Source organism: Toxotes jaculatrix, chromosome 12, assembly GCF_017976425.1.
Source record: "Toxotes jaculatrix isolate fToxJac2 chromosome 12, fToxJac2.pri, whole genome shotgun sequence".
Lineage (NCBI taxonomy): Eukaryota > Metazoa > Chordata > Actinopteri > Toxotidae > Toxotes > Toxotes jaculatrix.
In genome coordinates this window covers 3,253,530-3,271,474 of record NC_054405.1, presented here as the reverse complement: position 1 = coordinate 3,271,474, position 17,945 = coordinate 3,253,530, and the positions used below count along the sequence as shown (strand labels likewise).

Here is a 17,945-nt window from a genome sequence, read left to right as displayed (position 1 = left end):
GGACCCCCAAACTATCCCTAACCTTAGTACTGTGCTGCAGGAGCAGATATTCAGGCAGAAAACATCTGTCAATATTTTACCAATACGTTCAGTATCATTTTGACAACTTGCCATTTGGTCACCACAGTCAACATTATGTTTGCTTCAAAACGTATTTACTGTTGCAAATTAGTTGATTGTAAATGTGATATCTAGGAGACAGGTTTGGCCATCTAGGAAGGTAGAATGTGAAGCTTTACGTTAGCATGCTTATGATTGTTTATGTGTTTATGTTTATTTGTGCTTTTTTTTTTGCTTGTGACAATTTATTTCCTAATTATTTATTTAGTTATGTATTTCTTCTTAAAAACTTAAGCTTTGATAGTTGACTTCCTTTTTCCTTTTGCATTTCTTCAAATGTAATTTAAAACTCTAAGTAAATGAAAAATCAGATGCAATCAGATAATACACATTATGATAATAATATTGATATATGGTATATAAGAAAAAACCTTAAATTACCAATGTATCTGGCCATGGCTATTGATCATACACAGGTTATTATTTTAGGCTTCACTCTAATGAAAACATCAATTACACTTTGAAAGTTTAGTTTAGTTTTTTTGTTCATAGCTAATTTTTTTTTTCTTTTTTGAATTCCACCATCCGTACTGAGACACCGCAACCACAAACACTTAAAGCTCTTCTATTGGTAAAATGGAGGTCACCTGATCCATTTTACACGATGTCCACTGAATTGTTTGCTCGAACGAACAAGTCACCATTCTGTCCCTGTTCTATTCGCCGTATATATTTCAGATTTGTATAGTGATTTAGGATTGTGCAGCTATTTAACAATTACAAATTCAAAATGAATTACTATGTATAGATAATAAGTATATATATATAAAATGTGAACTAATGAGGAGAAAGGCAACGGAAGTTCAGTCTGATTACCTCGAGAGAAATTAAATTCTTGAAATAAATTCTTTTGAAAATGCTCCATTTCCATTTGTGGGAAACACCTGCTTAGAGGATCAGAAAGGCAAAAGAGAAAAAAAGAAAAAGGCACAGCGAACAAAATGTGTTCTCAGATGTATCCATATGAGCGTGAACATTGCCTTAGTTCTACTCTCCTAATTTCAGAGCCAGCCCTCTCAGAGACAGGAAGTGTCAGACTCAGGGGGGTAGCATGTCGCTTGAATTGGAGCGTTTGCTCTTGGAGCCGGAGTCCCTCGCTGGCTACATGGATCCCCGCTGGAGCAGCCGAACAGGCCTAAGCCCCTCTTTTCTCAGCGTCTTCCCTGCGGATTAAATGGCTTTCGTTCGCCTCTTTTTCCTTCGCTCGCTGTCGACGGGAGTGGCGTTTCACTCCGTCTTCCCATGGCCTCAGCAGATGAGGCAGCACTTTTCTGTTTTTCTTCTTGCTCATTTGGAAGTAGCAAATGACCAGCAAGAACTCAATTAGCAACATGTCCCCTCTCCTGGCCGGGGGGTCCGAGGCGCCGCTTGTTCAGCCAGCGTCAGGGATCAAGCCGGCCCTAAGTGAAGTGACAGCAAGCGAGAGAAAAGGGTAAACGAAGTGTTGGGGGGGAGGCAGGCGGCATCTGCCCCCATACAGATTTGCTTAATTGGGTTTGACTCCCACAATTACAGGGTAATAATGGCCTTTTCAACTCGGCCACGTCGAAGTGAAAAGCAGTTGCTCCGCGCACCCGCATGCTGTCAGACTGGTTTATAGCAGAGAGCGAGCGACAGAGAGAGAGGGGAGAGAGAGATGGGGGAATTGGCAATGGACTTTGGTTAAGCAGTGGTTATTGAGTCTTTGATAGGACTCCAGGAGGCCAGGGCAGCAACAATGACAGAATTAATGGGCAAGGCACGATGAGAATGTCAGCTCAGCAGGGGGCTCCTGTGGCCTTTGAGCTGCCTTCTGACGCCTCTGTGATTGTGCTCTCCACAACGCTGTGAAAAGGCTTGACCTGTTTGTTGGTGGATCTGGTCTTGAATGCATTTTTTTTCTCCCTTTTTTACAAGCTATTGTGCTTATCATAGCGCAATACCCAGGAGTCGTCTTTGAATGAGCGAGCAATGCAATGCGGTCATGATCCACTGGACATAATTCTGCTAATGCCAACGTACACAGTCCTCAGATAATTAGATGCTTTTCAAAATAAGACTGGTGAAGTACACTCAAGCAGATTGGAGGGGACAGCTAAAGAGGCGGTATGCTAACTTCACCATAAAGCAAACATAACCTGCTGTAAGGAATCTCTAAGGAAAGTGAAGATGGCTGCAGAGAAAGACAAGGACAGGTAAACAGAGAATTTAAAGATGCAGAAACCCTAATTTCAGTCAAGGAGTTTGGGGATTGACAAACAAAAAAAAAAATCCTGGTTCAAAGGCCGAGAACCAAACCATGAAAGCTGCATTCTTGTGGCATGCACCTTAACTGTTATGCTAAGGTTATGGGTAGCCCCAACTACGGACCGGTGATATCATGCTACATGTGTTCATGGTGTCCTTTGGAAATGGTGATAATGACAGTAACAGAAATTGTTACTGGTATTGTTTCACAGCGTTTAGTAGCGTTAGTAGTTGTTTTACAGCGTGTAGTTAAAGTGTAATTTAAAGCTAATGACAGGATGAGTTAGAAAAATTCAAATAATCAAATCTTTAATCTGCAAACACCAGACACAAACACGCTGGAGCTTCAGTGTGAGTCACTGCATTTTAGCCCCACATGCTCCACACATGGTCTTACTGTTGCTTATTTGACTGGATTAGATTCGATTCTTTATTCACATGTTCACAGACTGGAATCTTGTGACCAGGAGGATTTTTTTTTTCTCCCTCTTTTTCTCTTTAAATCGTTCATTTTTACTTTCAGTTTAGGCTAAATTCGACCCTCTTCCTGAATAAAGCTTGGATTCAGAGTAGAGTTGTGCCTCAGAAAGTATGAATACAAGGAAATGTTCTCTGTGTGTGAAGCGTCAGTGTGTATAGGACAGCATGACACTCTTTGTGCACAGGAACAAAAATAAAAATCCACAGGTTTGATACACACACACACACACTCACACATAAAAAGTTTCCAGTGCGGGCCAACTTGTATGGACTTTAAAGCACCCTGCTGTCAGTCATGATTAGCCCTAACGATGGGCCCATTTTGACACTTCAGAATCAAGTCTCGGCAAATAGCCCTGGGAAGAGGAGCCACATGCTACGAGATGGCTTTTCCCTGATATAATTTGTGGCTGCAAATTACAAAACAGAGGCAGAAATAATGTGTAAAGTCAAGTTTGGTGAGGGAGAAAATGGAAAAATTTAGGGCTGTGTGCCACTCTAATGGATATCCTTGTGGCTGGGAGAAAATGGGACTCAATAATGTGTCCTTAATGCCTGCCAGCGCTGTTTCAGGGAACGTATCAGAAGAAATGTCCCCTGCCATTTCTGCAAGCAATCACTTAATGGGATGGGCAAATCTCAACAAAATTGATGCACTGATCTATTTCTGGGCTTGACAGATGGAATGATTCTGTGGCTCTTGGAAGACATAAAGAAAAAGGAAGAAGGCGAAGAATAGAACAGATAAAAACAAGCCTTTCACGATTCACTCAGCCACGCAGCATGCCTGCAAATGTTTGTGTGTGGCTTAAGTGCAGACACTGACAGGAATTTCAATTATTTAATTAGGGAGGGAAAATGAAAAGACTTAAGTGTTGTGATTTCTGCAGTCTTTCATAGATCAATCTAATGTGCGCTCACACTGGAAATCAACCAAGATGGAAGAGGGGCAAGTGAAGTAGCGTCTTCCTAAATCACGCAATTAAAATGGCAAATTAGTTTCTTGATATATTCATTTAAGTGGTTAAGTGGAAAGGTTTCTCTCCCCGTCCACGCAGCTGTCTCATGGGTGGGTGCAGAGAGGCAGAGCCATCCACCATGCTCTTATGATTAGAGCTGCCGTTCATTTGCTGAGAAAACACTGAAAGCACTTTTGCACAAATTAGCCATTTGAAGGCTTGAAAATTCAATTCCGAAGAGTTGATTCAAGCATTTAGGCAAAGCGTGGCTGGAACTTAAAGATTTAGAAGCATTTTGCCGGCTAATGTCGATAACTTTCAGAGGCCATTATAGGTTTTTTTGTTTTGTTTTTTTTTGTTTTTTTTGTTTTGGCCTTGTGCCTTGTGAGCAGCACAGCTGGAAAACACCAGCACTTGTCTTTTTTTTTTTGGCCAGTTTCCGTCACCATCACATTTCTATTCTGACATGCTGCACATATGAACATACTTATCTATAAGCTGTTTTCCTGCTGAACATTCTGTCCATAATGAAACGTCGCCTGATGCTCAGTCACTTGATCCATTAGCACAACGATGGATTGAAGCCTCTGACTGATGGGGTCTGTATATGAAGAGAAATGGACTGCGGCACTTAATTTACTGAGTGCGATATGCTGGTAAATATAGACAGAGGTAAATAACAGAAACAAACAAAATGAAAGAAATTAGAGGAAAAAAAATCTTATTTAGCATCTTTTTCCTGTTTAGACCTTTTCTCAGGATGGTGTCGCTGCCACTTTTGTTGCAGAAAATGTCACACCTTCATCATTCTTCTTAGCTATTTATAGTTTGGTGACCTCAGTATGGCCTTGCATGACTCCAACCTGAGCAGGTATAAGAGGACATAATCACTGAAAACACATGCAGTTGTGCACAGCCTTAAAGTTTTATGAAGACATCATAATTTAATCTTAATTTTTATACATTTGTTGTGTTTTGTATGTAAAAATCGAAGAAACCAGCTGTCAGATAAATGTGGTGGAATAAAAAGTACAAAAGTTGTCATGTAGAAGTATAAAGTAGCATAAATTTGAAGTACAAAAGTAATGTATCTTGGGATTCTACTTGATCAAAATGAACCACCTGAACCACCACAACAAATTGCCGGTTGTAAGAATTTCCTCAGCAAGAAAAGCCTGTAAATCCTGTAACTATGAAATCGAGTGATGAGTTACTCACTGAGACAGAGCTTTGAAACAACTTCCAACATTAAGACAAAAAGTAGCACGGGAGCTTGTGGATCATCTATGCTGGTGCACAAACAAGAAGCCCTTGTGACTTCACCCCAACAATGCAGACACGCCAGCCGCACACTCTTTGTAATTACTCTTGTCACATTACCTTTCGGAGTGCTGCGTGAGCTCCTTACCCACCAATGATGCCACATAAATGTAGACTTTCCATAACAAAATTAATCTCTCAAAAGCTGGATGGATTCAAGAAAACGTGGATTTGCTCTTCTGTCACAGAGGCATATTGTCCACTTTGATGGTGCATGGGAGGATATCAAATGCCCTCCTGGCTGCCACACTCCAGATGGAAGAAAATAGGCTGTGGTCTATAAAAATGAAGTTAGATGTAAGTACAGCACTCAAATCTCAGGGAGAAAAATGCTTTTTCTGGGGCATTTTGTTGTCAATTGGTCTGAGCAACTTGCTGTAATGCAGGTAATGGAGCTACTCTTCTCCTTTCATCTTTGGGGTTTGTGCCTGTGTGTGTCAAAGCAGAGGACGGCCTGGCTGGATATGGCGAAAGAGCCACAACAGGAGCAAATATAGCCAGATGATGGTCAGAATGAAGGAAACATCAAGTCAGAGTCAGAGTGAGGGGGATGTGTACCCCGCGTCAGCTGCTTCTTCAAACATCTGCCAGCTCCATTTACCTTCACTGCCTCCAATTCGGAAAGAATTTCAACACATTTCCAGTATTTCTGCAAGCAAATGTTGTAATATTACACAGCACTGTAACGAATGAACGAGAACAAACTGAGCTGGATTTCTGAGTCGTCACTGAAACACTATGAGGACCTTAACCTTTCACACCCGACAGCGACATGCATCAGGTTGTGTTAACACCTGACTGCACTTTTCTTTGCCTGCTCATAAAATCCAGCCACAGACACAAAGCAACATTAGCATTAACGTTTAAGGCAACCTGGTGGATGTAAGCCCCATTATTCCTTTATACAGTCACTACATCCTTTATCTTTTAGAGAATTTTACCTACCACGTTTTATGTATAGCATCCTAAGAAAGGAGGACAATGACCCTCAACAAACAGACAAAGCAACCAGGAGGTTTAGAGCGAGTGAGTCATTAGGGAATTTATCAAGTGTCTGATCATGTCTGTGGTTTGTAAACTGGCTTGTTTTCTTATATTCTAATCCCTATAATATAGAGACTGATTGAGAGACTAAAGGACCGTCTATCTGATGTGGTGAAATGAGAGCTGAAAGCTGACAAATGTGGTGGAATTCATGCTGTACGCACACCCAGAGGAAATGACAAGTTACCACAGCCACACCATATATGACCTATTCATGCTAACGATGCATCTCCAAGATCCAGTGTTTACATGTAACAGTAGTGACTGCAGTTGGGATCAGTGCAGGTTATTTCGACAGGCATCTTGACAGATATTTATTGATTAAATAAAAATCAATCACTGAAAGATGTTTGCTATGATTACAATTTCCACCCAAAATTGTCACAAGGTACAATGTGAGAAGAGCATAGAGGTTCTCAATTTAAATCAGCTGATCTGCAGCTGACAGGCACACAGAGCTCACAGCACTGCATTTACACTGCACCTCCTTTGTGATTAGTATAGACTGAAGTTCATTTTGCTTTTAAATGAGACATAAATCAGAAGCACACCATTTAACGCCTGGCTTGTCCTCCACTAAAGCCGGTTCAGCCCTCTACTTTCAATTAAAACCATGCAGTCATCAGTATTACTTCAGCTTGCCAAGCTTTGGCCGTTTCTGTTTTTTCAGCAGATTCCCAAACCACAAAACTGGTAGGTGCTGATTGGCCGGCGGTCGGCCCCGGGCCTATTGTCTCAGCGCTGTGTTTGTCGTAGCCCCGGTTTTCCCCCCATTCACCCCGTCAACTGCTGGAGCTATTAGCTCGCTGGAAATCTGCCTGTGTTGGCATTATAGGATCTTGTTGTATTTTGTCAGGCAGCCCTGTCTTCATACACGTCTTCATAAACAGGGGGTTGATCACGGTAAGCTTAATACAGAATTTTGTCCAATAACTGCTGGTGTTCATTTAGTTATTTCAATTTGTTTTTAGTTTGGTTTGTTTTTAGTTAGGCAGTGTTGCAGATATTAGCTGCTGCTGCTGCTGCATCAGAAAATATCACCAGTTTTTGTCTCCTTTTATTGTCTATATAATGTCTCTATATGCAGTGGGGTCCAAAATTCTGAGACAGTCTCATAAGATCCAGGGAGACGAACAGTGTCACTCTGCAGCCAATGAGGTGCAAATGTACAGAAAAGCTTAGCTGTTGATGTGAGCGAGTGTGAGCGTGGTGGATGAAATGGATGAAAGGATTTGTTTTAACTAAGTGATCACGGGACAAACATGCGCAGCCTCTCTCCTCTCGGTGGCTCGGGTTTTGCAGGTGTTTTCAGGAGTGTAAAAGATTTGAAGTGAGAGTTGAAGAATTTCTGTTGAAAGGCTGAGCGCTGTGATGGTGTGACTGAGAGGAAGCCATCAGCCTCGAGGTCAGTGCCGACCACGACCAAGGCCTAGGTGTGAAAGGATAGAAAATGAACTTAACTGTTGTTTCAGCGGGGGGTTTCATCCCTGGCTTTAAAGAAAAGGATAACTTCAAAAAATATGAAATCCAGCTTGCTGACTGAGCTTAATGCTGAATAAGAATTATTAAAATTCTGCATATGCTGCACAACATTGACATTCTGAGATTATTTTTCATTTGTTTTACATGCCGGGGATGAAATTGATTTAAAAAGCGCTTCAGTTTAGATTGAGACAGCTGCTGGAAGTTGCCAGAGAGGATGCTCAGGGGGAAAATGTGATCCAGTGGAAATATAGAGCTCTTCAATGAATACACAGAGCTCTTCAATGAGCATCCCGCTCAGGTTTCAGACATAACAAGATATATCTTTCTATCATCCTTTCCCCAAAAAACATCCATGACAACTCTCCATGAGAAAGAGAGGATGGCTGCAGGATATTGCATCCAGGTGGAACAATGAGCAATAGATGTATCAAGTATCAAAGCATCGCAGGATTCGATAGAGGCTGGACTTTGTGTGTGTGTGTGTGTGTGTGCGCACATTGTGAGTGGGGGTGTATGTAAAGCCTTCTTCAGGGACTGATCTCCCAGAGAACAAAGTGGAGCATACACACACAGGCGACCCCGCAGCTCAATCCAGTGGAAATAATATGTTCATTACAACGCAATTACTGACACTTACACCCTCTCTCCCTGAAGTGTGTGTGTGTGAGGTGGAGAGGTGGTGGTGGTGGTGGTGGTGGTGGAGGGGGGGGGGGGGGGGGGGGTGACCGCTGATTCTAAGCAACCTTATGTTCCTCTGTGTGTTCGTCTGCAGGTGCAGGATGTACAGCTTTATGGGCGGAGGGTTGTTCTGTGCAGGCGTGGGGAACATCCTCCTGATTGTTTCCACAGCAACCGATTACTGGATGCAGTATCGGCAGTCCAGCAACTACATGCACCAGGGCCTGTGGCGCTACTGCAGTCCGGGGAAATGCTTCCCACACAGCGACAGCATGGGTAAGTGAGGATGAAGAAGGAGTGGCGTGGACAACTGGGAAACTGCGAACTTCAATATTTTACAGTCAGCTCCACAAAACATTTCTGAGAGGTGGAGCTTCATTGGCTGTGGTGACGCTCAGTGGGTGGAGCCAGAGATTCAACATTGTTCAAAGTATTACAAGCCAGCAAGAAAACTGTCATCTGCATACTGTAAAATTGTAGGAAAATATTTCCTCATTTCTTCTCAACTATGGCAGGAAACGGCCTGAAAGGTTCTCTGGTGTATGTTTCTATAGCTGATTTAAACATGGAGGAGCAGCTGGGTTAACTTGTTAATGTGTGTGTACAGTCAGGCTGAAACGGGAGCATATAGGCCTCATAATGTCAGGTAACATCACTCTTACTGTTTACCTTTTTTTCTGGATTTCAGCCTCCTGTTGCTCACAGACATTTATCACTGTCACATAACACAAAAAATGCGAGGCCTATTTCCACGACACACCTGTGAATTACACTGACAATGTGTCTGATCCCAAAATAAAACGCTGTGTTACGGCTTATGGGTAAATTGGCTCCTGCTCATACACAACAGAAGAACCAACAAAATATACACGTTTCTAGAAGACTGAAAGCTGTTTACCATTCCTCATGGCATTGGTTTGCTAACATGGCCTGCATCTCAGATCAATCACCTCTGTTTACTTGCGCTGACCCCACCGGTGACTGACCTCTGACCTCGTCCACAGCCCACTTAGACGCCACCCGTGCCCTCATGATCCTTTCTCTTTTGGCCTGTTTCATCGGCATCATCATCGGCATCATGGCCTTCATCCATTACTCCTCCTTCGACAGGTTCGACAAAACCTTTGCAGCAGGCATATTGTTTTTCATCTCATGTAAGTTCAGCTCTTTTGTTTGTGTTCACTTTGCTGCTTGGGTTTGAGCTGTGATTTGCATTTGATTTGATTTGATTTGATTCCAACAGCCAAAGATCAAGACTCAAGGCAGGTTTTGGAAAAATCCAAAAATAATAACGCACTAATCATGAACTAATGGCTTTTTAATGACTCCATTATCAGCGCGATTTCACGACAAAGCACAGCTGCTTGTTGTGTTTATAAAAGACCTCATTCGTGACGGAGAGTTCTCATTAAGCTCCTGTTTTAAATGCTTTGTTTTGCATATTTCATTGTGGCCTATATTCAGTATAAGTTAGATCACTTGGTGTCAATCAGGGTACATCCACGGTCACATGTTCTAACTGAAACCTTCCTCTCACACAGTCTCTCTGAAACATTTCCTGTTTCTTTTGTCCTGTCCAGGCTTTTTTGTGTTTCTAGCGATGGCAGTGTACACCGGTGTGACCATTAACTACTACGGTAAACGCTACGGAAACTGGAGGTTCTCCTGGTCCTATATCATTGGCTGGGTGTCAGTGGTGCTCACATTCTTTTCAGGTAAACACGCATTCATTCACAAAGGTGCCATCAAACTCCTGAATTTGTCAGGGTCCCGCTCATACTTTTAACTCATTTGATGAATTTCACATTAAATCACATTTTATCTTTTGAAAATTCCACATGTACTGCACGCAAGAAAGAAAACAAACATCACAGAAAGTACGTAGACTCGCATTCTCAGCAGAAACCGGTCAAAACCATGCATGAGTTTAACCCATAGCCAAGCAGCTGAATCAATGATGTGACATTACAAGTAAGCGATGCTTTTAGTAAGCGCTCATCTCTGAATCCTCCTGCATGCTGTGCAGTACCTGCTGATCCGCATGCTTTTCAGTGTGCTGAATATGAAAACGCTTTGGAGAGGAACAGCATCCATACACTGAAAACACCACGATGTTAAACTGTCCTACTGCTCAGATGACCTCAGAAAAATCAGCACAATTTAAAAACTATGATAACTAACAGTGAGTCCTGATCAGTATGATCAGGCTGGTGACTTTGCTCCATAGACTCACATGAAGAACTTAAATGTCTCTGAATTCTTCTTCATCAAAATTCTGCATTATTCTCATGTATTGCTGTTGAATTAAAATTACACTTATTACACATAAATATGTATAATAAGTCAATAAACAGCAAAAAAAAAAACAAAAACAAAAGGATTCCCTAAATCACACGTAAAGCTTCTCCTTTCAGCTAACACAGATTGAAAGAATTCATTTTCAGATGCATGGAAGTGAAATGTCCTGCTGGATCGTTCAGACCTAACTCTGTCTTGTCCTTCTCTTCAGGTGTGTTCTATATGTGTGCCTATCGGATGCATGAATGCCCCAGGAGCGCTACCTCTCATTAAAAGGCTTTAACCATCCTCCACAGACAAGCGATGGACTGTGATGATGAGAGCTACATCGAGGCTGTTGTGTAGATTCTCACCATTAACAGAGAGGCAGAGTTTACCTCTGGAACACGGATGATCAAAGTTTCAGTGATTTCAATAAAACGATTGAGGGAAATGTGGCTCTTCATTTTCATCCACAGACAACTCTGCGTGTTTTGCTGAATTTCTTTAAATCTGATTTACTTCTCTGCTATCGGTGCATCCAGTGACAGTGTTTTTAGAGGTTAGACAGTCACTTTTGTGTCACTAGTAGATCATAAGATGATCTAAAGCCTTAAGATTTTTAATACTGTATGTCCATACTATAGACAGTTGTTAATCTGTCCTACAAAATCAAGTTCAGACCCGTCAGCATAAAAAAAAAATGCCCTGAAATTCAGATCCCCAAAAAAGAAAAAAAATTAGATGCAATGGCTGAACACACAACTACATCTAGATATATATTACAATATATCTTCCAATACCAAAATCTCCATGAAAAATATCTTAATGATGATTTGTTACAATGTCTTTGTTGATGTCTAACAGACATAACTCGCCATTCTGTAGACTACATAGAAGAAATGTGCTTGAAAAAAAAATTACACTTTAGATGAATATTATTGAAAAAAAAAAGATATCTTATACTAAAGACCCCAATATATAAAATACCACAAAACGTTATTCTGTTTCTAAAAAGCCAGTTTTCCCAAGTGAATTTATGTTTTAAACAAGTACTCTGATTTCTAAATTACAGAAACTCTGTAGAGGTAAAGGACCATAAAGGACTTGTGACGCTTTACCCAGGATTTGTAGTGTTATTTATGTAAACCCCAAACTGCCCCTGCAGACACATTTCACTGAGTTTTCCTCCTCTCCATCCTTTTATTCCTTTCCATCTCCGTTCACCACCACCACCACCACCAGCAGCACCGGCCTCTGTAAACACTGTAAACCAAGTCTGCGCCAGCGCACTGCTGCAAACCTCTTATCCAAACGCGCCACTTAACGCAGTGACGCACTGCCTCGACCGGCTCAAAATGTTTTTACTTAATGAAATGGGCACCAAAAAAAAAAAAAAAAAAAAAAAAGCCGCTTAACCGCGCCTCCAGACGGGATCCTTAAGACGATTTCATCATCATTTGTTTCATTTACTTCTTTAATTTTCCCCTAAAAAGCAACTTGTTATCCTGGTGCGCTCCATAAAAAGGGGATTGACGCACAGCCAGGTGCAGTGTGGGGTCACCTCCATCTGCTGCTGCGGCCATGTCTTTAAAAGCGCCTTTCTTTTTCTGCTGCTATTCTTTAACTTCACCTTTAGTTAAAGAAAAAAAAAACCCCAGATACGTTGTGGTTTTGACTCCTGGAATCTTGATTTTATTTAAAATAAATAAATAAAAACTTTTCCGACCGGATCTGAATCTTATCATGAGGAGGAGAGTGTAAAAATAAATAATAAACAAGTAAATAATGATTTTCTTAGAAGATTGTGCACATTGTGCAGCAGCATTAGCCTTGGATGGAAGTTATTACCGAGAAGTCTAATTACATCAGGTAGCTCTAATGCACAGACTTCACCCAAAGTCTGTTTGATTTGCAAACCAGCGAACTGCATTTACATTTTGAGCCATTTAACACAAACCTATGCAAACTAATGCAGCACAACAGAGCTTTTTCCAGCGTAACTGATTCCCTGTAATTAATTTGTTCTGCAAATTAATCAATGCATCTGATCAAATGGAAATCCTGTCCTTCAGCCCAAGGATTACAACTTCCGCTCTAACATCTCCCTTAATTGCCTAATAGCATTGCAGCCGTGAATTCTGCCTACATTAAGACACTTTCACATTAACTGGCCCTGATTGGAAATGTGATGACAACACCATATCAACAAATTACAGCGCACCGCTTTCTTTGGCAAATGGGCACAGGAGCGCCACTTGTACTCTCCCAGATTTTAATACCGACAATTACAGCCAATTTGGGCGGAATTACTTAGACAGACCTGTAGCGGCCTAATCCTCCCGCGACACTACTACTGCTGCTACATCACTCGATTCAAAAACTACTAACACCAAGGAAGAGATCGGAGGGATTTTTTTTTCTCCTGGACAATTAAAAAAAACAACAACTCGAGTTTCAGGATGAGTCAATCTAAAGTTTTGCGTGATCAGGTCTGATGGCTCACAGAGTCAGTGTGGAAATATAATGTAGCAATAATCAGAGAGTGACATGAAATCACTGAAGTCTGATCTTATTATGGGGATATTATTTAAAAAATATATCACAGTGATTCTATAAGAAATAATGATAATAATAATTTTAGCATTTTTACGTGAGAAAACACACAAACGTGTAACCTGACAGAGCCTGTAAATGTGTTTTAGCAGCCACTGGTAGCAGTGTAAGCTTCACCACCATGAACAGACTAACACCATGAAGCCATAAAGGCGCTGTTATCTCCCAAAGCCACTTCCACCAGGCTGAAGACGAGCTGTGAGCTGCTGCACAAATATTCAAGTGCTTCAGTCAGGAGCTCTGTTAAATGATCTATACCTTAACACTGTCTCAGTCACCAGCAGCCAAACAGACCTGAAAAGGCTCTTAGGCCCACTAAAGTCAAACAAATAATAATAATAATAATAATAATAAGCTACCACATACAGACTGAGGCGGATTGCACCATTGCATTGTTTCCTGTCAAATATGCTAAAACCAGCAGAGCCTGCTGTGGGTTAGATTCCATGTGGGAGCAGGCAGGCCCCACATCCCTTCGTGTTCATATTTAAAGTAACCTTTCAGAATAATTCTGTTTGGAAACTATCTGAGTATATTTAAGCTAAATAATAGTAATTCTTCCTCAGCCACCACATGAGCTCAGCTACGAGCCAACGACTGTCTGTCCAAATAAACTGAGCTGCGGTCACAGGTGCGCACGCTGCTTATCTGGAACCTCTTTTTTTTTTCTTTCCTCTCCAGCTTCGAAAGCGTCTCAGCCAATCAGAACACAGGACCAGCCCTTCAACGGCTTCCCCCTTCCCTCTGCCCCACCGCCCATGCGGAGCTCTAATTGGCTGATGCGCAAATCAATTTCCCCCCAATCCCGCTCCTGCCTGGGAATAAATACTTGTCGGATCTCTGCCCTCCCACTGATTTCTATGACACCGATCGCGCACAGGGAGCTGCATTTAAGCCTGTAGGACTTGGTGGGTAGATGCTGATGCAGGTTTAAAGGCTGGGGGGAAAAAATATAATATTAATAATAAGAAATAAGAAAAGCAAACTAACATCATGAGTATGAACTACGCGTCTGCGGCGCCCACGCAGAGGTCGACGTCGTTTTTCATTGAGGACATCTTACTGCACAAACCTAAGCCGCTGAGAGAGGTCATTCCCTCGCCCTTCTGCAGCTCCCTGGCCTCCCGGATGCCCATCCTGGAGTATGGATACCCACTGATGCCGACCCCAATACTGGCGCCACACCCGCACCATCCTCTGCACAAGCCAGAGCATCACCAGTACTTCTTCACATCTGGTAAGCACCGAGGAGCATGCGGGGCAGAGGCAGAGGCCTCACAGGGAGGAAACTTGTGTCACATTTTCAGTAGGTTATTACAAGGATTCAAAAAAAAAAGAAATACTGCAGGAGTCTGTTTCCTAAGGCTACAAACCAACCAATGTAAAATAAATAATAATCACTCTAAGAATAAACATCAGATCTTTGCCTTTTCAGAGGGGGAAGTCATTGTTAATATTCCATCTATATATAATTTTCTTTATAGAATTTTGGTGACAGACGGACTGAAATGGATCCTGTCACATATAAAATGATGTGAATCATCAGAACTAAGCTGAGCTCTGATCTGCAGACCTGAGCACCTCACACAGTAACAAGAACCAGCAGGTTATTTTTTTTTTTTAGTTTGACCTTACTTCGATTAAACTGATATTTAAATAAAAAAAAAAAAATAAACTTTTAACTTACAAACTTTGATTAATCTTAATAAAAACAAAAAGAGAATTATTATTGATGTGCTCACTGTAAACAATAAGGCTGAGCTGAGTAATGGATTTTTGCATTCACTAAAAATCATTTCGTTACAGTGAACACGGTTGGTCGGATGTATTTGTTTCTGTTTGGTTATTTTTGTTGTTTTTGTTTTTAAGTCACCTTTTTCTATTCCCTGTCTCCTGCCCCCCCTCTGTAGGGATGCAGATGCCGGCGTTGTTCCAACACCACGCAGAGTTACCGGGGAAGCACTGCAGACGCAGGAAGGCCCGGACGGTTTTCTCTGACTCGCAGCTGTCCGGCCTGGAGAAGAGGTTTGAAATCCAGCGGTACCTGTCCACACCTGAGAGAGTGGAGCTGGCTACGGCGCTCAGCCTGTCCGAAACGCAGGTACGCACGCACGCACACATTCACACACTGGTACACACACCCCAAAATGAAAAACAAAAAAACATATATATATATATATTAAAAATCACTGAGCTACAGTTAGAGGACGAGCTGGAGGATAGTTAAGGAGTCTGCTCGGTGCGTGATGTCTTTGTGTAGGGAAAAGTGCGTGTTTCTGACTTCTGAATGTTGTGTATGCTTTTGGCGAAACAAACCACAAATCATACATGTAAATATAAAAAATAATAATAATAATAAATCACAAAAACAGCATTGATATGTAGCTATTAAACACACAACGGAGCATGATGTTAGACAGAGTTAGTGTGTAGTCTATATATTGTATAAGAACAATGAAATTTGTTATTTCACACCCTAAGAATTGTGTATGTGTAATTCTGATATAATAGTAAATGCATCAAAAACATTCAGGGAGTAGCTCATGTTTCAATGTGCACGAGTCAATCCAATATTCAACAGAAACGGAATGTGGTTTATATTTTTCAATCACTGAAAAAATAAATGTAGAACTAATTTAGTTTTTATTTTTGATAGGTTTAGGGATTTCTTCCTGATTCCAGGCCAATAATACGGTATATTAAACTACAGATATTTAGGGAGCCTTTCTCATAATTCACAACTTTCGTACCCCACCCGTTCACCCCCACCCTCTCTCCCCCCCGTGCAGGTGAAAACGTGGTTTCAGAACCGGCGGATGAAGCACAAGAAGCAGCTGAGGAAAGCGCAGGACGAGCGGAAGACCCCCGGAGATCTGGAGAGATCCGCCGAGAACTCCAGCGAGAGCGAACTGAACGACAAGAGCGCGGAGGAGCTGAAGCAGCACGGACTGGAGCCGGACTCCTACATGCTGGAGGAGGAGAACGACGACGACGTGGACATCGAGGATGACATTTGCTCGCCGGATCATCTACTATAGTAGGCTGCAGAGCTGCTGTCACACTGTACATGTACTGTAGATAACACCCTGAGTTACTGTTTTAAAAGCTGGGGGGGGGGGGGGGGGCTAACCATACAATGTCAATATTTATTCAAACATGCAAAGTGGGCCTGCTGATTTTTATTTTTAGGAAATTTGCGTGTTGTTATTTTATGTCTGAGGAAACAGACTATATCACGCTGTCGTCATTTATTATTATGATTATGATTATGATTATTATTCCTAAAAATCTGGACATTTATTTGTCGCATCATGTTACGCCATCCTTTTGCACTTTTATCGCAAGATAAGAACATTTCCATGTTACTTTTTGTTTTTTCGTTATTATATTTTTTCTCCCTAATTATTTCCGTTTGACATTTGACCATGTATTTACATTATTCACATTTTATTTGTCCATATTGTTGGACGTTTCGTGGATGGCTTTTTTTTTTTTTTTTTGAGTCGGAGGCTCTGTGCTTCAGTAGCCTGACTGCCGTTTATATTTTGTGTGTAAATATCTATAAATATATATATAGACTATAAATAATGAATCGGTAACCCGGCTCCGTTTGTTCTGTCACAGTTTTGATATATATATTTTTAAACTACCGGATATCTCATTTTTATTTACTGTTTATATTTTCCAAACTCGACTGAGCAGGGGTGATTCAGGAGAGTCTAAAAAAAAAAAATAATAATAATAACCGCATAAATATACTGTATAAAACATAGTGTTTACAGCTGAAGCTGCGCGTGTGATCCTGTTGTCACGGTCAGCTGTTCAAGTGAGTGCAAACGGCTCTTTGGTGTAACCACTTGCATTAGGAACCAGTCTTCACAGCGTGGAGCTCGCAGCTTTGAATGGGAGGCTGCTTGTTCTCCGCTGGGTTTCCTGCGCGGTGGCCTGCAGCCCGCTGCGCTTTCAGCCAACACACACACACAGAAACGCACAGGACCGACAGCAAGAAACTCCAAACAGCCAGCAGCGCTCAAACTTAGTCCAGGCTGCACGAGAATAAGATGATTGCTGTGTATTCCTCTGTAAACGCGAGGCCCCCCTGAAGCCAGCCTGCTTCACTGATCTGTGTCCACTGTCATATTTGTGGTTAAAGGATGCTTAGTTGTCTGCTTCGTTCAGCAGACACCGGTGATCGTTCACAAACGGCAGTAATTGGAATATTTTATTCTCTAACATAGGGATGTTAAAACATTCAATATGTATTTTAATATTTAATATTTTAATGTACAAATAAATTAAACAGTCCAAAAATAGTTTAGGTTTAAGAACTGCAATCTTTTTAAATCCACTGGGTACAAAATTAGAAAAGAATAAAAAAAAATAAATAATAATAATAATAATAAAATCAACCCAACAAACAGATTCAACATAATTTTAGAGCATCTTGTCGTTTTCTTGTGACCATTCTGAAGAACATCGCTCATTATTTCTCTAAGGGATTGTCTTGTTGTGTAATTTGGTGAGGTCATCCCTGGGTGAGCTGGAATTCACAGCAGCAGTGAGGTTTTTTTTTTTTTTTTTTTTTCATGTGTCCTGATAAATACAGTGGATGCCAGAGGGGAAGAAAAAAACAAAAAACAAAAACATTAAAATAATTTTTGTGCTAATTCTGTGTTCATTCATTCATTCACAGATAAAGTAAATTGTCACTATTCTGTGCAACAGGATATTTCATTCAAC

At 41.2% G+C, this 17,945-nt stretch overlaps 2 protein-coding genes across 2 annotated transcripts; both read left to right on the top strand.

Annotated features, from left to right (window-relative positions):
• The first annotated feature begins 8,413 nt into the window (after positions 1-8,413).
• lim2.1 (lens intrinsic membrane protein 2.1) lies at positions 8,414-10,883 on the top strand. Its single transcript, XM_041051891.1, has 4 exons — positions 8,414-8,588; positions 9,317-9,466; positions 9,893-10,027; positions 10,822-10,883. The coding sequence occupies exons 1-4, from the start codon at positions 8,414-8,416 to the stop codon at positions 10,881-10,883; spliced, it is 522 nt and encodes a 173-aa protein (XP_040907825.1).
• Positions 10,884-14,192: 3,309 nt separating this feature from the next.
• bsx (brain-specific homeobox) lies at positions 14,193-16,243 on the top strand. Its single transcript, XM_041052118.1, has 3 exons — positions 14,193-14,442; positions 15,116-15,306; positions 15,995-16,243. The coding sequence occupies exons 1-3, from the start codon at positions 14,199-14,201 to the stop codon at positions 16,241-16,243; spliced, it is 684 nt and encodes a 227-aa protein (XP_040908052.1). The 5' UTR covers positions 14,193-14,198.
• Positions 16,244-17,945: the final 1,702 nt, after the last annotated feature.